The 23243-nt window shown below is 35.9% G+C and overlaps 1 protein-coding gene across 1 annotated transcript in view; it reads right to left on the bottom strand.

The window, feature by feature from the left end:
• Positions 1-23243, bottom strand: part of PTPRQ (protein tyrosine phosphatase receptor type Q) — a 4272575-nt gene that overhangs the window by 791924 nt on the left and 3457408 nt on the right. Inside the window, exon 32 of the mRNA XM_044087226.1 lies at positions 7318-7344. Coding sequence (XP_043943161.1) covers positions 7318-7344 — 27 coding nt within the window. The remainder of the gene's footprint in view (positions 1-7317; positions 7345-23243) is intronic.

The raw sequence follows: 23243 nt of genomic DNA, 5'->3' as shown, positions 1-23243 counted from the left end.
CAGTACTGGATGAGCCTGAACAAAGGGCCTTCTCCAATAGTACCAAACCAATTATCCAGATGCCTAGATTCCCACTTCATTGTCTTATCAACTGCTTTCAACTGCCAGACCAAAACCAGGCAGGAGCCTATCTTAACCTCTGTGCTTCCCAGATTTTAATAAAGTATGCCAAAAGAGGCAAAGCCGACACAATCCCCCTTTTCCATATTACAGCTACAAAATAAAGCCTATGACCCAAATTACCTAGGTCCTGGCTTTATACCTGTTCAGCCTCTTCTTACTTAAAGCTGCCAATGACATGGCTAAATCTTAGCCCCTGGCAACTCAGCCTTGGCTAAATGCTGAGCATCTTCCATATCCAAAAATCAAACAAATCTATGTAATAGCCTCTCCAAATCTTCTACTAAACTCCCAATCATATATGTGTGTTAAATGCACCATTGGCTTGTCTTGCAGTAATGCCTGTACCCCTTGACTGCTCAACTGGATCATTTGCCCTGAGTTAACATCTGACTGCTGCTACTCTGCTATAGAGTCTGACTGCTCAACCAATGGCAAAACAATCTGCATTCCTAAATCCTGCTCTTCTGTAAGCACCTCCTGACTCTCCATCAACCCACGTAACAACTCTTGAAGCCAAGGTTTATCAGCGCTTGGAAGATGCTGCAAATTCCTGTCTACCCAACATCATGTCCAACCGCAATACTGATAAATTAAGGGCTAATGAATTACCAGCTACCTGGAGTTACTTTTGCTTCTGCTCTTATGTCCTCATTTCTTTGTCTGTCCCACAGCATGCATCCTACCACCTTTCTCAGGCACTTAATTTCTGTCACTTCTAGCTTTTTCAACTGTTCTGCCTTTACTGCCCAGGTTTCCGTACCATACAGTAGTACTGGACACACCACTCTCTGCACACCTTACTTTTCAGCTTCTTTGGCATTCTTCTGTCATAGGCTACACCTGACACTCTATGCCAGTTGGCTGCAGCCCCTCTGATTCTAGCTTTTACCTCTTCATTCAGACTTCCCTTCTCCTCAACCTCCCCTCCCAGATATTTGAAGCTGTTTGCCTGTTCCACTATCTTCCCTTCTATTTCTATTCTCAGCTTCTTCTGATTTCCCCAGTTTGCTGCTATTACCACCGTCTTATCTAAGCTTAGTTTCATCCCATGTGCCTTCAGTTTTGCATTCCATTCTCCTATTCTGTGCTGAAGTTCTATCTCAGAGTCTGCCTGTAATGCCACATCGTCTGCATATAGCAACATTGATGATCTGTCCTCTCGGACCTGTTTGCTTATGTAGTCCATCACCAGTATGAACCGCAGTGGGCTCAGAGATGGTGTACACCCACTCCCACTGGGAACCCCTCTGAGACCAATCACTGTTTGTACTTGAGTCATTGGGTCCTTCTACATAGCCTGCACTAATTCTACTAATGTTTCTGGGACTTCAAACCACTGTATTACTACCCAAATCAGCTTTTTTGGACCTTTTCATATGCTTTCTCCAAGTCTAAGAATGCCCAATTGGACTCTCTCCTCATCTCTAGCTTCTTCTCAAGTATCTGTCTTAATGCAAACAAGGAGTCAATTGTGCTGCATCCTGATCTGAGTCCGAACTGCTCATCTCCCAGCTTGCATTCTACTATTCTGCATATCTGTTTATTAATCACCCTTTCCAGAACTTTCATGCAATGTGATAGGAGTTTGATGCCTCTGTACTACCCACAGTTGTGGATGTCCCCTTTGTTCTTGTACACTGGTACGAGTATGCTTATTCTCCAGTCATCCGGGATGCAAACTGCTATTAGTACCCTCAGGAGCCATTTCACCACTATCTCACCCAGTATCTTTATCATATCTGCTGTGACCTCATCTAAGCCTGGTGCTCTTCCTGACTTCATCTTCCTTAGTGCTGCTCTTACTTCTTCTAGGGTGGGCTCCTCTTCTTCTGTCATTGTAGGCTGTTTCTGGGGCAGTACAGCTTCTGTGGGGTTTTCTTCATTCAGTAGATGCTGGAAATACTCCTTCCATCTGCCTTTGATGTCCTGTAGACTGGTGAGCAGGTTGTTGCTAGTATCTCTTATGAAGAGTGTCTAACTATCTTCTTTATCTTTCTGTCTTTGCCTTGCAACCTGGTGTAGTTTCTTTGTGCCACCTAATGAGTCACTTTCTAGAAGTTGGTAGAGTGAATTTGATGTCCTATTCTTTGCTATTGCAACTTCTTTCTTAGCTTTTTTGTTAGCCAACCAGTAGTCATTCCTAGCCTGGTCAGTCTATTCTATCCCCCACTTCTTCCTGAACGCCTTCTTTCTTTTGAATACTTCCTGGACTTTCACATTCCACCATGAGCTTTCCTTATGTGCCTTATTTCCATACCTGGCTCAGCCACATATCTTTTCTGTAGTCCTAACACATGCTGTTTTTAGGCACTGCTATTCTTGTTCAACTTTACCTATTTCCTTCTTGGGATGCTAGAGCCCTGAGTAAATTTCTTGAACTGTTGCACTTTCTCTCCAGTCAACTTTCAGGTCTTCAGCATAGTCTCTGTTGACCTTAGAGCCTACTTGGACCACTGTTAAGTGAATCCCACTTGCCACAAAGAATCTTTTTTTTCTCTCTCTTTTTTTTTTTATAATTGTACCCGTAGGCCCTGGCGCCTCAACCCAGAACAAACAACAAATAAACAAATATATTTACTATTATATGAAACACTGAGAAATTAACTGCACTCAATTTGCCTCCTAATGTAACACAATCTATTAATCTAGCCACTATCACTAATCATAATGTACAATGCCATTTCTCCTCACCAACCACCTTTTTAAAATTTAGCAGAGACAGCTAAAATGAATTTACCTAGGATGCCCCAGCTAAATGAGAAGTCTTGTACAATCTGCCCCTAATGTCTTGTACTAAGCCAACATTTACCATGTGAGACACCTTCCATCTACCACACAGTTTAAATCAATGCACTTTATTTACATTTAAAACTCTACTGAACAATTCAGACAAACTTGTAAGCCAGCCAAACCTCATTCACTGCAAGAAGTGTACCTCTTAACTGATCAGATTTGCAATGAAATGTGCAGAGTTTGGCCTCATCTTAAACTGTTCCTCAGGCAACAACTACGGTGCTCTGGCAACTCACCAAGGTCTAAAAGCACCAACTAACAACCTACCATCAATTCTGAATTTCATATCATGCAGAAAACACGTAAGCCAAATTACATTTTTTCAGCAACTTTCAAGTGTATAGGAGCCATACCAGTAATGCACTGCCATCTTTGCACCTGCGCATGAACTAACTGACCCAGCCCAGCCAGCCAAGCCAGAAAAAGGCACCTCATGTGCTCACAAAATGCTAACTAATCAGGTAATCCTCTATCCAATGAATGTTACAAAGAAAAACCCTAAACACAGATTAAGGAACCCAGCAGTGACCTAACTGCAAGTTTCAGACCTTGTATGCTGGGAAATGCCAGCCAACACCATTCCTGTTACTCTAGCCATTATCCATGCCTATCAGAGAAATAATTAGAAAGCATCCACCATTTTGGACTAACCAAGTACCTTTATAATCCCATGCCCGGCTCACAGAAGCTCAGAGTACAGGCAACACCAACTACTAACATGCTTTTGACATACGGACTTTGTATCCTTAGAACAAATACCTGTCAACACAATTCCTATTATTATAACCACCCTCTAAACCTACCAGGGAAATGTTTAATGCATTGCTACTCATATGCATGTGCCCTCTAATTATGTGCATTTTTGCCCCATTTCTCAGATTAAGAGATTGAATAGTGAAGCACACAACAGCAAGCAGTATTTGTATAGCTTCTCAAAGAAAGAGTTTAATTAGTATAGCACACTACAGCAAGCAGTAACAATCACCACATTTAAGCCACTGATGGAAATAGACACCAATTTACTAAACTTATCAACCCCATACTTAACCATCCTGATTTACTTACAAGCTTCCAAACTGATAGCTTCCAAAACAAGAGTTATATACCCTGTGTAGCGCACCACCCTACAAGAACCAAATTAACTATTTAAAATGTATGTTTGGAACAAAGCATTGCTATTATAACCTCACTGTCCTCTGTACCTAACAGAGCCACACTCCCCACACCCACCATAGACTAATACTGAGAAAAAAAAAAGAAAAGAAATTCATAGCCTTACAAAAAAAAAAAAAAAAAAAAAAAACTTCTTCCCTTGCATACCTTGTACATCCACCAAGCTACCTGATGACACTCAACTCTACTTCTGTCTCTAACCCACACTAAAAAAAGCCAGACCCCTTCCTGTCCCAGGTCTATATTAGATAATCGAACGTTTGAAAGTTCAACTGTCATATGGTCGACACCATATGATTGAACTTTCAAAAGTTCAAATAGCTAATAAAAAAATAAACTACACAAAACACCTACCTGAACACTCTAAGCAGGGAGGCAAGCCCCCTTGCACGCCCCCTCCCCCGCTATTTAAATATACCAACTCTGAGATCGCACTACAGTGCAGAAAAGGGAAATCTTCCCATTCCACGCTGTATGGAGATCTCCATTACAACGTTTGAACATTCAAAAATCTGATCATATGGTGTTGGCCATTTGAGACTCGAAATTTTGAATGTTTCAACATTCAATATAGACCTACCTGTCCCAGCTTATAAACCCCGTCCCCTTTCCTTTCCTTTCACATAAACCCCACTCTGGCCTGCCTCACTTTTTCCCTTACATTAAGCCTATCCATTGACCTTAACCTAGCCGTTATTCCTTACTACGGCATGAGTCTCTGCACAAATAGGTCTGCTATAAACAAACCTTATTTATTACTATTATAAAGGATTGGAACTCAACTGATTTATGTTTTCAGGGTTTTAATAAATATGAATGAATCAGGGGTAATAGAAGAAGTGGTGAAATATTGCTTTTTGTGCATAACTCTCTTTGTCTCACATCTCATAAAAATAGATAATTCATTAGAGCATGTTGTAGTTGATATACATTGCCTTTTTGGTAAACAATGTGTTACAGTGGCACTAATTACCCAGACACAGACTTGTGGAACTTCACAGCTAACAGTGCATATTCTAAAAGACTTCATAAGTGTTCTTTCTTATTTTGACTTAGAACAAATGGTTGCTAACAACACCACAGGCTGTTAGATACTGTAGCAGTTAACATCTCCAGAATTATTCACAATGTAACAGTAATCCAATCACTGGGTAGTTCTGTTGACTTTGATATTTCATGTAACTAATTCAAAATAATTTAATTACTTTGTGACTGATTACATCAAAATACACAGTATCTTTGATAATGTTGAATAGTTTATGGAAGATTCTAATACCAAAACACTATTTGTCTATGTCATCCTTGAAAACATTTTATAGTACATTGTGGAGTCCACTTCTATTAAATACAATAGCAATAAAATGACATTTCCATTCTGATGTAATCACAAACAAATTGGAATGTTTGAGAAAAAAGACTTTTTTCTTTCATAAGGATTTCTCTTCTTTAATAAAAGAAAGCTGAACATAATTATTACATTTCTGAAAAATAAAATTATTCAAGGAAAAGCTGACAAATGCACTAACAATGAAAACAATTATTATAAATATATAAATAAAAATTTTAAATCACAAAGTGACCATTTTAAAATTAATAACTCTTTAGTCAGGGACATCATTGTGATCTGTAGTAAGGGTAGGGAACAGGAGACCCTGGAGAGGTGGAGATATGCTCTAGAGAGAAGAGGAATGAAGGTCAGCAGGACTAAGACAGAATATATGTGTGTGAGTGAGAGGAAGGATAGAGGAATGGTGAGGATGCAGGGAGTAGAGGTGGTCAAGGTGGATGAGTTTAAATACTTGGGGTCAGTAGTTCAGAGTAAGGGTGAGTGTGGAAGAGAGGTGAAGAAGAGAGCACAGGCAGGATGGAGTGGGTGGAGAAGAGTGTCATGAGTGCTTTGTGACAGACGAGTACCTGTAAGAGTGAAAGGGAAGGTCTACAAGAGGGAAGTGAGACCAGCTATGTTATATGGGTTGGAGACAGTGGCATTGACAAAAAGGCAGGAGTTTGAGCTGGATGTGGCAGAGTTAAAGATGTTAAGATTTGCACTGGGTGTGATGAGGGTGGACAGGATCAGGAATAAGTATATTAGAAGGTCAGCCCAGGTTGGAAGGTTTGGAGACAAAGCCAGAGAGGCACGATTATGTTGGTTTGGACATGTGCTGAGGAGGGATGTTGAGTATATTGGGAAAAAGATGCTAAGAATGAAGCTACCAGGTAACGGGAAAAGAGGAAGGCCTAAGATAAGGTTTATGGATGTGGTGAGAGAGGACATGCAGGTGGTTGGTGTGACAGAGCAAGATGCAGAGGACAGGAAGAAATGGAAACAGGTGTCGCCACAATGGATCATCTAATGGGAAAAGCTGAAAGATGATGATGATGATGAGTCAGGGACATCTTATCAACAGCTAACAAATGTAATTAATGCTTCACTTCTGCTTGTTGTAGCTCCAGTGATTACAATTTTGAACTTCAGATTTACTTGGGGGACTGTTGCCCAGTTATTACTCCAAAGTATTTGATAGAGCATTTAATGTTCCTTTATGATCTTCAGACCTGAGCACTAATCTTGAACATATGAGCTTATTCTGAAGCTGACATCTGAGCAGATAGCTTTCAAACCAGAAGAACGTGTGTAGCTGCTATGGGTCCTGAGATATTACTTGTTTTTAAAAATATAAAACATGCACTTAAATATGTAATAATTGATGTGCTTCCTGCATGGATTAGAGCTATGAATTTGCTAATGTTAAAAAAATTGGATACCTGGGTGGGTCAGCTTTCCAATTATGACATCATTAAAGTCTTAGTACAAATGCTAAGTTAGAAAACTTATTCCTGTTTTAGTACAGTATTGCAATGTAAATGTATTATTGCTATTATATGATATATATTTTCTCTAAACAACTAAGACATTATTTATAAATATTTAATAAATGCTTTACATACTGAAGTGATGGCTGCTAATTTTGTACATCTCAGGATTTTTCCTTATGACACACAACTGCAAGCTTCATTTCAAATCAAACGTGAAATAAAGAGTGAGAGAGAGAGAGAGAGAGAGAGAGAGAGAGGGACTGTCTGTCTCCTCTTTATAGACAACTTAAATACATCTTTTTTTATTTTATACTCATCTTGAAGAGTGCTAATGGCAAAAACAGCACAGAGAAGTATATCACAGCAGTTTCAAAATAAACACACAATCATGTACAATGTTATTCAACTTACCTGAGTGATTTTCTGTAGCTCAGCAACCTGCAACAGAGATTTTGAGTATGGTAAAGAAAGATTCCATGCTTTTCCAGTGACATATCTTTTAAATAAATTACTAGTCAGAATTTCTGCAATAATAATTAAACCATGCTCTGCACAGATTAGAAGTTAGTTTGAACCACTTTTTGAAAAAAAAAAAAACAATTATTTCTGTAAAAAAAAAGGATTCCCCACTTTTAGCCATACCTACATACATGCTACATTCAGTTTGCTATTCTGCCTGATTTTTTTTTCTGTAATAAAAAGGGTGCAGCCCCTAGAAAGATTCATTTGTTTTTCATAAATCACTGTAAAGCATAATACTGATATTGTCATAGTTAACATGCAATGGAATATAATCATATTACTGTTCTTTATATTCTAATATTCAGTCTTAACCAAAACTGCTGACCTATATTTCATTTAAACATGCAATTTTATATCCATCTGGGACAGTTTTGTTTAAAGTGAAAGTTTAGGAAGGAAGTTTATGAATGCTATGCACTATACCCTAAATGACAATTGAATATGTTTCCATGCATTTCAGAAAATAAAGACTTATGCAAAATGAAACATCACACGTGGACACGTGGATTAAACCCCAATTTTTCCCCTCTAGGTAAGTATTGAAATATTGTACATTGTACCTCTGCAGCATGATTTAATAAATGCAGAAGTTCAGGTCAAACCTAAGGGGTTGTGACTGACCAACTTTGTGGATGTCTGCAAACTCGGTGCAATTATTGAATCCCCAAGTGATGTCAGTATACTCCAGGAGGGTCTTATGCAGACCAATGACTGGTGTCTTAGTCATGGCCTCAAACAGAATGCAAAGAAATGCATCATAATTCCCTTCAGCACAAACAATGGCTTTTCACACTATCAAATCAACAACACCCTAAGTACCCACGAAGTGGTAAGGAATCTGGGATCACAAGTTGACTGCGACCTTAGCTTCAACGATCATGTGGCTACTGTAGTAAGGAAGGCTTTCTACATAGCACACTTGATTAGTAAAGGCATTGCCTTGAGAGCAAAGGAGGCTATAACCCCTCTATACTCCGCACTTATCTGGCCCATAATTAATTATACTGCCCCATTTGGTATATACCGTACTAAGCACCTTCAGCAATTAGATAGACCTAAGAGGGTTCTAACAAAGAAGATCAAGGGCCTCCAGCATATGCCTTGCATGGACTGACTAAAATCCCTGTCACTATACTCTGTATCATATATACTTCTTAGGGGAGACTTATGCCTGGCTTACAGAACTTGCTGCATATCTGTAAAGCAAACAGGACTAGAACTACCCATTCCAAGTGCCTAAATTTGGCCTGGGACTTAAACAGGACATGTTGGAGGGATGAATTTGTCTCCCAGTGACTGCCACATCTTTGGAATAGGCTACCAGTTCATGTGAAACAGAGAACCTCAACGAAACTGTTCAAGAGGAACCTGGACAAGTGGATGGGGCACCATAAATTCTTACCTGGGATAGAGCAAACAACCCTCCTGGACCTGGGCAGTCATTACTAAATTCAGTTTTGGGTATTGACTAGCATTTCTATAGTATTACATTGGGATGAAACAGCTAGGCTTGAAATTACGTCCAGGTCGATAGCCTAGTATTCTCCTATGATCCTATGATCTTATACGCATGGTTATTCATTCAGTTAAGCCAGTACTTGGCCATAGAAGAGAAAAAATGATTGCTGCAGATACAGGAAAAAAGGGTAAGGAGTTGATATTGACAATGTATGCTTGCCATGCGTCTTTGTACAGAACTACCAGATGACAAGAGGACACCACCTGACCACTATACAAATAAAACAATGTTATAGAACTACTAGAACATATAATATGAATTGTTAGAAATTCTGATGGTGTTTGAAGCTGGACTGAGTAATGAATGAGAGCAGGTGAATAAAATAGTGGCATGGAGGCTCAGAAATGTGGCTCTTGCATAGTGTACTAATGAGCATGCAAGACTAACAATAACTGGACATTTTTAGTCCTGATTTACAAAAGTGATGTGGAAATGATTATGGCTTCAAGGCAAAACTACAAGATTTACTGGAACACCTGATATAGTGTACTGAGTGTCCAATCGCTTCGTTTTACAAAATATTGACCATTGGAAGGCTGACAGGTGAGTTTGCTGTGTGTGGGACAAAAGCAGCAGACACAGAAAAAGTAGACAAGCCTGTGGCCTGTTATTTAAATGCTAAGTTTCTTTCTGTAGCTGTGGTCACCACTGAGAGTCCAGCCAATTGACAAAATTTATTTTGGCAGCTTTTGTTTATTAGCTATTGAGGCTAGTCCAACTGGATATCCAACTCGATACATGTCCATTTTCAGTTTAGAGCCGCCCGCTAACTACTACATTATTTATTACAGTTTATACTAAAAAATAATTACAAAAAAAAATAAAACATATTTTTTTAACCCTTAAAGGAAAAAAAAGGTATTATACTGGATAACAGGTTAAGAATATACAAAATTTTACAATAAAACTCCCATTTAGAAGACTTTTGGAGATGTATGTAAACTAATGAGTGTATTAGTTTAATAGTGGAAACAAAAAGAAATAAAATAAATTTTAGGTTATAATAAGTATAATTCATATAAATTAATACATGTATTATATTTATAAGTAAAAAGTTGTTTGAGGTGTTCTAGCAAAACTAACAATAAACCAAAACACACAAACCTTGTTCTGTTGTTAATTCCTATAGTATAAAAGTGAAATTTAAAATTTGTTTTAATGTTTAAACTTTAAAACCATTTGTTGTTTGATTTTAGTGCTCTCCAGATTAACACACTATATTTAAGTGTGTACAGCCATTTTGTGCATGTTATTTGTTATTATAATTTAGTTCTATAAGCTTTTTGTTTTTAAGTAAGTGTTTTCATTTTTTGTACCTTGTTGTTGTTGCATTGGCATGTATTACAGTCTTTTTCTACTGTGTGCATAAGCCATTGTGCTGTCTCTTTTGGATGAACTTGTTTTCCATGTTGTCTCTATCTGAAATATAGCTTGGCTGTTAAGCCACTAGTAATTTGCCTGTTTAGATGAAGTTGCACTTGTGCATCATTTTTGGTTTTACTTCTTTGGCTTTTTATTAGCTTAGAGGCGTGTTTGGCTGTGAAGTGCAGATTAATTTTAAGTTAGTATACTGCTGTACTAGTGCCTTTAGTCAGTTTTCCTGTGTGTGCCCTTTTACTCTTGCCTTATGCTTATCTAAAATGAAAACCAAAAGTTTTGTGGATTAAATATTTACAATTGCCAAAGCGTATGTGGATTTAATCAATTAAATGTGTTTGTTCCTTTAATTTGCTAATCAATGGCAGATGGAAACGAATCTTTCAGTTGCATAGATTTTGATGTAATTATTGCATGGTAGAACCTAGTTGATTAGTTCAAAGTTGCCACATGAGCAATCTGGCTAAGTGAGAAGTGACTTAGTGCCAAGGCTGAGCAATGCCACAGGTAGAATATCTAAGAATGCAGGTGTGGGATGTGGCTGAGCAAGGCCAGGAAGTGAAAGGATAAGGAAACTTTTATAAACTGTGGGACCCCAAAACCAAGAAGAGGAAAAGGATTAAGCAGTATACACTATAGCATGGAACCTTTCATACCAAGGGCTAGCATATTTACTCGAGATTTCATAGAGTGTTTTGTATCAGGTTGACTTTCCCCCTGAAGTTTTGTAGTTCAGTCAAGTTAGTTTTTTACTTTTTTTTTTTGTGGAACGTAATAGAGAACAGAAAGAAAGAAAAGAAAGAAAAGAAGAGGAAAGAAAGAGAGAAAGAAAGAAAGAAAGAAAGAAAGAAAGAAAAATTAAAAAGAAAAGAAGAGAAAGAAAGAAAAGAAAGAAGAAAGTTAAAAATAAAAGAAACTCAATGACTGCAGCAGTTTACCTAGTCCATAGCTTCATACTGTGGGACTGGTATGATGTTTAAACTTGAACTTGGGACTAGACCCCCTGTAGGTGAAAACTTTGACCCTAGATGATTGCCAGAAAAAGTTAGTAGCATATCTGGATGAAGGGTATTTGGTAGACTGAACGAGAGGAACCTAGAGGAGCAGTGTTCTGACAGTAAGGACATTAAGGTTTCCCTTTGCTCTTTAGTCCTACTGTTTAAAGTTAACTTTTTTCATAACTTTTGTAAAGTTGATTTCAAGTATTTATGTAAATTTTATTATTAAATTTTGATATGTAACTTGTAATAATATAATTATATTATTTTTAAATATTAAGTATTTGCATATTAATACTATGATTAAAAGTGTTATAATATTGTGTAATATTGTTGCATGTTCATCATTATTCCAAAAACAATCATGTTGTTTAATGTATATTGCAAAACTCCTAATGGATATATTGTAAAAGTCGCCCGGGATCAGTTCGCAAAGTGTAACTCCTTTAGGTGCTATTGTAATTTCAAGAATGTTAAACGGATTTAACATAGCGAAGCAGTTAAACCTGAAGTTGCCCGTAGTTTTTAAACGGAGAGCTATTTAAAATAACTTAAGCTTTTTAAAAAAACACTTTAAAAGAAAACTTTAAGATCTTCCTTTCTCCGTTTTTTCCATACATAGTTTGATTTTAAAACAGCGAGCTTCTTGCTATAACTCTGAGGCTTGTGCTGCGCAGCATGATGGCCACAAGTAAGCATGCATGTGATTCAAATTCATCTGCAGAAGAATCGGTGAGTTTTTTGTGCATTGGACCCATTAGTTTAAGGCAAGTAAGTATTTTTCAATGTTCCATAATTTAAATAATACTGTGATTCAATAATTTGGTTGTCCACGGTTAATTTTGTTTCTTCTTTATGTGGTGTTGTCCAAAATTGGGGGTAAGGCAGGTCCCTCCTGCATTACCCACACCCACGCATGGGTTATTGTATAATTCATATACAGGATTATAATTATAAACAAACATTACAGTGTTTGTTTTTTTTTTTTTTTTTTTTTTTTTTTTTTTTGTTTTTTTCTCTTGTTTTTGTGTCTCACAACACATTGTTGTTTGCTTCTTTTTTTTTATTTATTCTTATTTTTTTATTATATTTTATTTATCTATTTAAAATTATTCCTTGTTCTCCTCTGTAACATAGGCTCTGTCATAAATTAACTCTCATGTCAACTATATATATATTTATATATATATATATATATATATATATATATATATATATATATATATATATATATATATATATATATATATATATATATATCTAAACACTCTCTGATTGTGTTTACCTTGGTTAACTTATTTGAAAAATTCACACATAAATATATTTGTAAGCATAATATAAATAAAAATATTTTAATAAATGTATCAGTGATGGTTAGATTCAAGTAATCATTATATGTATGTACTGTTTTTTATAATTTTTTTTTTACTTTTCTTGCTTTAGCATCTCTCATCTCTGGCTTGGGGGGGGGGGGGGGCGCCTAGGAAAAGTTTGCCTCAGGGAGCTTCTAATGTAGTTACGCCACTGGGAAGGCATCTATATTTTTTTAGCTTCTCTTCCTGACTCTCTGCTGATCCTCAGCCTCAAGCTCTGCTGCCTGGATTCCATGCTCACCCATCACTGAACCTCCCAATGACTTCTTGCTTGGTACCCCAGACGTGACCCTTCACTGATTACTTTTCTTTTCAAAAAGTTGACCTCAAAAGTATTTATTGTTTAGACCTGGGACGTGAGGAATCTGATTAGGGGCTATGAGAATGGAGCATAGGAACAGTCTTTTAGTGGTAGCAGGTCAATGTCTCCAGCTTTGGAGATGGCAAGTGCAATAACAGTAGGATGCTTTGGAAGCCCCATAATGTTAGTCAACAGAAGTCACACAGGTGTTTGATCTATGTGCTGATTGACATGCTGCTCTCTGCCTGACTATTGTTGATCTCTGTCTGCATTTGATTTTGGATTGGAGTTATCCATTTAAGGTTTGGTTATTTCTATTTTTTATCTTTACTCTTACATTACATTTTTTTTTGTTTTAAGTTTCTTGTTCTTTTTAAAGTTTAAAGAGATCTTCACTGGGGTCAGTTAGAAAAGAATTGTTTTGCAGATAATGAATAAAATCGAGCTAATAAGTGGTAGGAGTTGAGAAACAGCATTCCTCATTTAACTGAAAATATTTAGTGGAATCTTTACTTAGCTCTTGCACTGTGTGATTTGTTGCTTTCTACCTGAATATTGCTGATCTCTGTCTGCATTTGATTTTGAATGGGAGTTATTCATTTAGGGTTTGATTACTTCCATTTTTTCATCTTTATTCTTATAGTATGTCTTATTTTATTTTAAGGTTTTTTTGTTATTTTTGTAGTTTTAAGAGGTCTTGGCATGTACCAGTTAGAAATAAAAAAATGCAAACAGTGAATAACATACAGCTAATAAGCAGGAGGAGCTGAGACATAGCATTTCTCATTTAACAACAAATATTTAGTGGCATCTTTATTCAGTTGTAGTGTTGTGTGACTTGCTGTTCTCTGCGTGACTATTGCTAACTGTCTGCATTTCATTTTTGATTGAGTTTCAAGAGGTCTCTATTAGGGTCAGTTAGATAAGTATTCTTTTACAGACACTGAATAATATCCAGGTTATTAGACAAAGGAACTGAGAAATAGCATTCTTCATTTAACTACAAATATTTAGTGGTCTCTTTATTTAGCTGTAGTTGTTTCCTACCTGACTAGTGATGATCTTTCCATTTGATTTTAGATTGGAGTTATTCAATTAAAGTATCTTTTCTTCCATTTTTGATCTTTACTCTTATTTTGTTTTGTTTTAAGTTTTTTGATCTTTTTGGAAGTTTAAGAGGTCTTGGCTAGGGTCAGTTAGAAAATACTACTTTTGTAGACAGTGAATAACATCCAGATAATTATTGGGAGGAGCTGAGAAATAGCATTCCCCATTTAACTGTGAATATTTATTGGCATCTTTATTTAGCTGTAGAGCTCTGTGGCTTCCTCTTCTTTGCCTGACTACTGCTGTTCTCTGCATTTGATTTTAGCCTGGAGTTATTCAGAAAAGGTTTGGTTATTTCTATTTTTTATATTTGCTCTTGCATTTCATGTTGTTTTGTTTTAAGATGTTTACTCTTTTTGGAGCTGTAGGGTCAGTTAGGAAAATAATTATTTTGTATACAGTAATTAACATCCAGCTAATTAGTGGGAGGACATGAGAAAAAACATTCTTGATTTAACTACAGATATTTAGTGGCACCTTTATTTAGCTTAGTGGGAGTTTTACTTAGCTGTAGTGCTATGTGACTTGTCCTCTCTGTTTCCATTTCATTTTGGATGAAGTTATTTATTTAAGGTTTGGTTACTTCTTTTGCAGAAATTAAATAACATACGGCTAAATAGTGGGAGGAGCTGTGAAATATCATTCTTCATTTAACTACAATATTTAGTGACATCTTTTTTTAGCTGTAGTGCTGTGTGACCTGCTGTTGTCTGGCTGACTATTGCTGATCTCTCTCTTCATTTGATGATGGATTGGAGTTATCCACTTAAGGTTTGGCTACTTCCAGTTTTTCCTTACTCTTATATTGCATTTTTTTTTTAAGTTTTTTGTTCTTTTTAGAGTTTTAAGAGGTCTTGACTAAGGTCAGTTAGGAAAGAATTCCTCTACAGACAGTTACAAACATCCAGGTAATTAGTGCGAGGAGCTGAGAAATAGCATTCCTCTTTTAATTACATATACATTTAGTGTTTTTTTTTATTTAACTGTAGTGCTGTGTGACTTACTCTTCTCTGCCTGACTATTACTGATCCCTGTCTGCATTTGATTTTGGATTGGAGTTATTAATTTTAGATCTGGTTACTTCTTGTATCTTTACTGTTATATTGCACTTTGAATTGTTTTAAGTTTATTGTTCTTTTTGCAGTTTTAACAAGCCTTGACTAGGATCAGTCAGAAAAAATTCTCTTGCTGACAAGGAATAACATCCAGCTAATTACGGGGAGGAGCTGAGAAACTGCATTCATTATTTAACCAACATATTTAGTGACATCTTTATTTAGCTGTAGTGCTGTATGACTTGCTTTTCTTTGTCTGACTATTGACAATCGCTTTCTGCATTTGATTTTGAATTAGAGTTACTCATTTAAAGTTTGGGGACTTCCAATTTTTTCCTTTACTTTTATATTGCATTTTGTTTTCTTTTATGTTTTTTGTTCTTTTTGGAGTTTTAAGAGGTCTTGGTTAGGGTCATTTAGAAAATTCTTTTTCAGATAGTGAATAATATCTGGCTAATTACTAGGAGGAACAGAGAAATAACATTTCTCATTTGATTAGAAATATTTAGTGGCATCTTTATTTAGCTCTACTGCTGTGTGACTTGCTGTTCACTGGCTGACTATTGTTCATGTCTCTCTGCATTTGATTTTAGAATGGAGTTATTCATTTAAGGTTTAGTTATTGCCAATTTTGACCTTTATAGTTATATTGCATTTTGTTTTGTTTAATTTTTTGGTCTGTTTGGAGTTTTCATGGGTCTTGGCTAGAGACTCTTAGAAAATAATTATTTTGCAAACCTTGAATAATACACACTAATTAGTGGGAGGAGCTGAGAAATTGCATTCCACATTTAATTGTATGTATTTAGTGGCATATTTATTTAGCTGTTCTGCTATGTGACTTAGTGTTTTCTCCCTGACTACTGGTGATCTCTTTCTCTCACTCAGCATTTGATTTTAGATTTGATTTATTTTTTAAGGTTTTGTTACTTCCATTTTTACCTTTATTTTTATATTGCACTTTGTTTTAAGTATTGGCTATTTTTGAAGTTTTAAAAGGTCTTTTCTTGGGTCAGTTGGAAAGAATTATTTTGCAGACACTGAATGACATGCAACTAATTAGTGGGAGGAGCAGAGAAATAGCATTTCTCACTTAAATGTTTATTGGCATATTTATTTAGCTATAGTGCTGTGTGACTTTATGTTCTCTGTCTGAGTATTGCTGATCTCTGTCTGCATTTCATTTTGGATTGGAGTTATTCATTGAATATTTGGTTACTTCCATTTTTTGATATTTACTCCTATATTGGCTAGGGTCAGTTGAAAATAAATTTTTTGCAGATAGTGAATAACATCCAGCTGATTAGTGGGAAGAACTGAGAAATGGTGTTCTTCATTTAATCAGACATATTTAGTGGCATCTTCATTTAGCTGTAGAGCTGTGTGACTTACTCTTCTTTGTTTGACTATTGCTGATCACTTTCTGCATTGGATTTTGGATTGGATTTTTCATTAATTCCAATTGTTTTATCTTTGCTGTTATATTGTTTCATTTTCTTTTAAGTGTTTTTTTTTTGAAGTTTTTAGTGGTCTTGACTAGGGTAATTTAGAAAAGTATTATTTTCTGGATAGTGAATAACATCCGGTTAATTGTGGGGGGGGGGGGGGGTGAGAAACAGCATTCCTTGTTTAATAGTATTCCTTATTGAATTACAAATATTCAGTGGCATCTTTATTTAGCTGTAGTGCTGTGTGACTAAGTTTTCTCTGTCTGACTATTGCTGACCTCTCTCTGCATTTGATGTTGGGTTGGCGTTATTCATTTAAACTTCGCTTACTTCAAATTTTCTACCATTATTCTTATATTGCATTTTGTTTGTTTTACGTTTTTTTGTTCCTATGGAGTTGTAAGACTTCTTGGCTAAGGCCAGTTAGAAAAGATTTCTTTTGCAGACAGTGAACAACATTTAGCTATATAATGAGAGAAGGTGAGAAATAGATTTCCTCATTTAACTATAAATATTTAGTGGCATCTTCATTTTGTTGTAGATCTCTGTTATATACAATTCTCTGCCCAATTATTGCTGATCTCTGCATTTGATTTTGAAATGGAGTTAATCCATTAAGGTTTGGTTACTTCCATTTTTATCTCTATTCTTATATTGCGTTTTGTTTTAAGTTTTTTGTTCTTTTTTGAGTTTTAAAAGTTGTTGGGTCAGTTACAAAGTAATTATTTTGCAGAGAGTGAACAGTATTCAGCTAATTAGTGGGATGAGCTGAGAAATAGCATTTAACTAAAAATATTTAGTGTCACCTTATTTAGCTGCATGCAGTGCTCCATGACTTGCTGTTCTCTGCCTGACTACTGCTGTTCTCTAAATTTGATTTAGGATGGAGTTATTCATTTAAATTTGGTGCTTCCATGTTGTATTGTTACTCTTCTATTGCATCTTGTTTTGTTTTACTTTCTTTTCTTTTTCAAGTTTTAAAAGGTCTTGGCTAAGGTCACTTAGAAAGGAATTATTTTGCAGATAGTGAATAACATCCAGCTAATTGGTAGGACAAGTTTAGAAATACCATTCAACATTAAACAAAAACAAGATTTAGTGGCCTTTTTATTTAGCTGTAGTGCTATGTGACTTGTTCTTCTCTGCCTGACTATTGTTGATCTCTGCATTTAAAAATGGACCGGGGGTTATAAATTTAAGGGTTGGTTACTTCCATTTTATCTTTTGTCTTATATCACATTTTGAATTTTTTGTTGCTTTTAGAGTTTCATTTAAGGTTTGGTCACATCCATTTTTATCTTTGCTCTTATATTGCATTGTGTTTTGATTCCAGTTTTGTTTTCTTTTTGGAGTTTTAGGATGTCTTGGCTAGGGTCAGTTAGAAATGACTTTTTTGTAGACTGTGAATAACATCCAACTCAGTGGGAGGAGCTGAGAAAGAGAATTTCTCATTTAACAGCAAATATTTAGTAGCTTCTTTATTTAGGAGTAGTACTGTGTTACTTGCACTTCTCTACCTGACTATTGCTGACCTTTTGCATTTGAAAATGTAGAGGGGTTAATCATTTAAGGTTTGATTACTTCCAGTTAATTATCTTTTGTCTTATATTGCATTTTTGTTTTAAGTTTTTTGTTGCTTTTGGAGTTTTTTGAAATCTTGGCTAGGGTCAGTTAAAAAAAAATTCTTTTGCAGACATTGAATAACATCCAGCTTATTAGTGGGAGGAGATGAGAGGAAGAATTCCTCTTTTAACTAAAAATATTTGGTAGCATCTTTATTTAGCTGTAGTGCTGTGTGACTTAATATTCTCTGCCTGACTACTGCTGACATTTCTCTCTGCATATAATTTTGGACTAGAGTTATTCATTTAAGATTTGCTTCCTTTCATTTTTCTATCTTTATTCTTATATGGCATTTTGTTTGTTTTAAGTTTTTGTTGTTTTTTTGAGTTTTAAGAGTTCTTGGTTAAGGTCTGTTGGAGAGGAATTCTTTTGCAGAGAGTGAATAACATCCAGGTAATTAGTGGGATGAGCAGACAAATAGCATTTCTCATTATACTACACATATTTAGTGGCACGTTTAGTTAGCTGTAGTGCTGTGTGACTTCCTTTGCTCTGCCTAACTATTGTTAATCTCTATCTGCATTTGATTTTGGATTGGAGTTATTAATTTACGGTTTACTTACTTCCATTTTCTATCTTTACTCTTATATTGCATTTTGTTTTGTTTTAAGATTTTTGTTCTTTTTGGAGCATTGCAAGGTCTTAGATAGGGTCAGTTAGAAAAGAATTGTTTTGCAGACAAAGAATAACCTACCGTTAATTAGTAGGAGGGGCTGATAAACACTTTTCTCATTTAACATCAAATGTTTAGTGGTGCCTTTACTTAGCTGTAGGGCTGTATGGCTTGCTATCTGCCTGACTATTGCTGATGTCTCTCCTCATTTGGTTTTGGATTGGAGTTATTTATGGTTTGGTTACTTTATTTTATTTATTTTTATTTTATTTATTTTACATTTGTTGACCAGGAAGGTCCGACTGGATACATGTCCATTTTCAGCGGAGGCCCGGGGAGAAAAGCTCCAACATTAACAAATATCTTTATTCTTAGATTGCATTTCTTTTGTTTTAAATTGTTTTGGACTTTTTTGGAGTTCTTGGCTTAGGTCATTTGGAGAGGAAGTCTTTTGCAGATAGTGATTAACATGTAACTAGTTATTGGGATGAGCTGAGAAATAACATTTCTCATTAAACCATAAAGATTTAGTGGCATCTTAATTTAGCTGTAGTGCTGTATCATCTAATGTTCTCTGCCTGCCTTTTGTTGACCTCTCTCTACATTTGATTTTGGATTTGAGTTATTCACTTAAGATTTGGTTACTTCCATTTTTTATCTTTACTCATATATTGCATTTTGTTTCATTTAAGTTTTTTTTTTTGTGTGTGTTTTAAGAGGTCCTGGCTAGGGTCAGTTAGAAAATAATTATTTCGCAGACAGAGAATAACATCCAGCTAATTAGTAGGATGAGCTAAGAAATAGCATTCCTCATTTAACTGGAAATGTTTAGTGGCATATTTGTTTAACCATAGTGCTGTGTGACTTGCTGCTAAGTATTGATTCTTTCTCTATGCATTTGATTTTGGACTGGAGATTTTCATTTAAGGTTTGATTATGTCCCTTTTAATCTTTACTCTTATATTGCATTTTGTTTTGTTTTAAGTTTTTTGTTCTTTTTTGACTTTTACAAGTTCTTGCCTAGGGTCAGTTAGAAAGGAATTATTTTGCAGAGAGTGAATAACATCCATTTAATTAGTGGGATGAGCTGAGAAATAGCATTTAGCTAGAAATATTTACTGTCAACTTATTTAGCTGCAGTGCTGTGTAACTTGCTGTACTCATATTGTGACTTAGTATTCTCTGTGTGACTATTGCTGATCTCTGTCTGCATTTGACTCCTGGATTGGAGTTATTCATTTAAGATTGCTTATTTCCAGTTTTCTATCTTTACTCTTATATTTGCATTTTGTTTAGTGGGAGGAACTGTGAAATGGCAACATCATTTAACAAGAAATATTTAGTGACATTTTTACTTAGCTGTAGTACTCCATGACTTGCTGCCTGACTATTGCTAATTTCTGCATTTGTTTTTGATTGGAGTTATTCATTTAAGGTTTAGTACTTCAATTTTTATCATTACTCTTCTATTGCATTTTGGTTTGTTTTATTTATTTATTTTTTTCATTTTGGAGTTTTAAAGGTCTTGGCTGATGTCAGACAATAATTATTTTGCAGACTGTGAATAGCATCCAGCTAATTAGTAGGAGGAGTTGAGAAATAGCATTCCTCATTTAACATAAAACTATTTAGTGGCCTTTTGTTTAGCTGTAGTGCTATGTGACTTGGTCTTCTCTGCCTGACTATTGCTGATCTCTGCATTTGATTTTGGATTGCACTTATTCATTTAATGTTTGCTTACTTCCATTTTTTGTCTTTATTCTTATTTTGCATTTTGTTTTTGTTCCTTTTGGGGTATTACAGCGTCTTAGCTAGGCTCTGTTATAAAAGATCTATTTTGCATACAGTGAATAACATCCAGCCAATTAGTAGGAAGAACTGATAAATATATTTCTCATTTAACTACAAGTATTTAATGGCATATTTATTTAGCTGAGGTACTGAGTGACTTGTTATTTGATGCCAGACTATTGCTGATCACTGTCAGCATTTGATTTTGGATTTGAATTATTCATTTAAGGTTTGGTTACTTCAAAATTTTGTCTTTACTCTTACATTGTATTGGTTTCTGTTCTATGTTTGTTGTTCTGTTTGGAGTTTTTAGAGGTCTTGGCTAGGGTCGGTTAGAAAGTAATTCTTTTGGAGACAGTGAATAGCATTCAACTAATTAGTGGGAGGAGCTGAAAAATACCATTTCTCATTTAACTACGAATATTTAGTGGCATATTTAGCTTGCAGTGACTTGTTCTCTGCCTAGCTATTTCTGATCTCTCTCTCTCTTTCTTTATTTGATTTTGGAATGGAGTTATTCTTTTATGGTTTTATTACTTCCACAGTTTGACCCTTTTTAGTCTTTAGTTAGAGTTGCCTTGGTTCCACTTTAGTCAAAGTAGAGGGGCCTTGAGTCATTTTCTGGCCCAGCAGTGTTTAAGAGAAAGAGGAGTGTGCTGTTTTTGTTTGACCACAGGGTCTCGTTTGTGTTTTATTTTTCATCAAATCTCTGCTGCTATTTAAGCATCACAGTTGCACAATGCTTGTCTCATAACTTACAAGCTCCAATGCATTTGGTGACCACTCTGCTTGAGAAGAATAGTGTTGCTGGTTTCTGGTAAACTCTACAAAAGCTAAGACTTACATCACCACATCAACTGCTTTGGAACTTGTTTCTTGCATTGTTTTGTCACAGCTGCATTGAGTGTTTCTGTTTTGAATAATTGCACTTGTTGTCCTTTTTACTGTCTTTAGTTAGAACTGATGTGGTTCCACGTTAGTGAGAGTAGAGGGACCTGAGTCATTTTCTAGCACAGGACTGTGTAAAGGAAAAATGAGTGTGCTATTTTTGATTGGCCACAATGTCTTGTTTGTATTTTTTATTAAATATGCTCTGAAATGTAAGCACCACAGTTACACAATGGTTAGCTCCTAACCTGTAAGCTAAGACTCACCATAGCTAATGTTTTGGCACTTGTTTTTCTCATTGTTTTTGTCACAGTTGTATTAATTGAGTATTTCTGTGTTGAATATCTGCACTTTCTGACATTTTTTTTACAGTATTTAGTTAGAACTGCTGCTTTCTACACAGTGGTGCTTAGCAGTGATCTGTATAATTGCTGATATCTAGCAGAGTAATTCTCCCTTGTAATCTGTGTAGATGCTGATCTTTGGCAGTTTAAATTTCCCTTAAAATGCCCTTACTGTATTGTTATAACATTTCTCATCAAGTCCCTAGTTTTACTGACCTGTTCAGTATTGAAATTTCTCTTACTCCTCACTAGTAGATCAGTAGTCATGGATATGCAGTTCTCAACTCTCTCTGTGGTCAGTTTGGTTGAGATAGATATTCTGAGGCATTGTAGCAATTGCCTCATGTGCACTGACAGCCCACTTATTCTTAATAAAATACATAAAATATGTGAGAAGTGTAAATACACTTTAATGCTGGAGGCTAAACTTTCTCATACAACCAAAACTAATTCTATACAGGTTGTCAGTGACACTTGCACCATGCCTACTGTGCAGGGTGAAAACCCTACCCATAAATCTACTTATGCTGAGGCTTTTACAGGTAACTGTCCTAAAACACTAAGACCTAAACAGCCCAATCAAAAAAAGGGTCCTCAGCCATTGCATAAACATTTCATTAAAACGTCACCCATAGCTACACATAGTACCACTGCATCCATTTCCTCTACTGCTAAGCCCTTAAGGCAAACTGGTGCACAGCCAAATTACCTGGTCATTGTTGATTCTAAACTGAGGCACACTGATGTCCCCCTCACCAGAGTGAGTAGAGAGAGTGTCACGGTTAACTGCCTTTCTGGAGCTAGGATCCATCATCAAGTCACACAAGCACTCAGGTCATTAAATCACAGGTGCCAGCATGGCTCTGTCATAGTCTGTGCGGGTGTTAATGACTTGAGACATACCCCCCCTTGACTATATGAAATGAGACATGATCAAGCTCGCTGATTGTGTCTCACTAGCACTGAGCAACATACTATGTTCTCTAAGGATGCTGCCACTTTTCCAACAACAAAAAAAGACTGATTTTAAACAATTAGCTTAGCTTCTGGTGTCAGTCCAAGGGCATACAATATTTGACATCCGGAGGACATGGTTGTCAGACCACACTGCTTTGCCAGATATGGTCTGCACTTATCCATTCTAGACTTTCAGATATTGGTAAAGACCTGTCCCCCACAGTGCCTTTTTTTAGGCAATGCCAAACTGATAAACCTCCTAACTTAACTGAACCTATGAAGGAATATCTGAAGCTGGTACTGCTCAATGTTAGAAGTCTTAACAAGAAACTCCACTCCCTGCAAGCCTTCTTATCTTTCTGCAGAGTGCAGACATCTGTGTAGTAATGGAGACATGGTTTAAAGTCATGCAGACTACCCT

This window comes from Protopterus annectens, chromosome 11.part0 (assembly GCF_019279795.1).
Source record: "Protopterus annectens isolate FY-2018-M chromosome 11.part0, PAN1.0, whole genome shotgun sequence".
Lineage (NCBI taxonomy): Eukaryota > Metazoa > Chordata > Ceratodontiformes > Protopteridae > Protopterus > Protopterus annectens.
The sequence above is the reverse complement of the archived record's forward strand: the minus strand, read 5'-3'. Positions and strand labels throughout refer to the sequence as shown.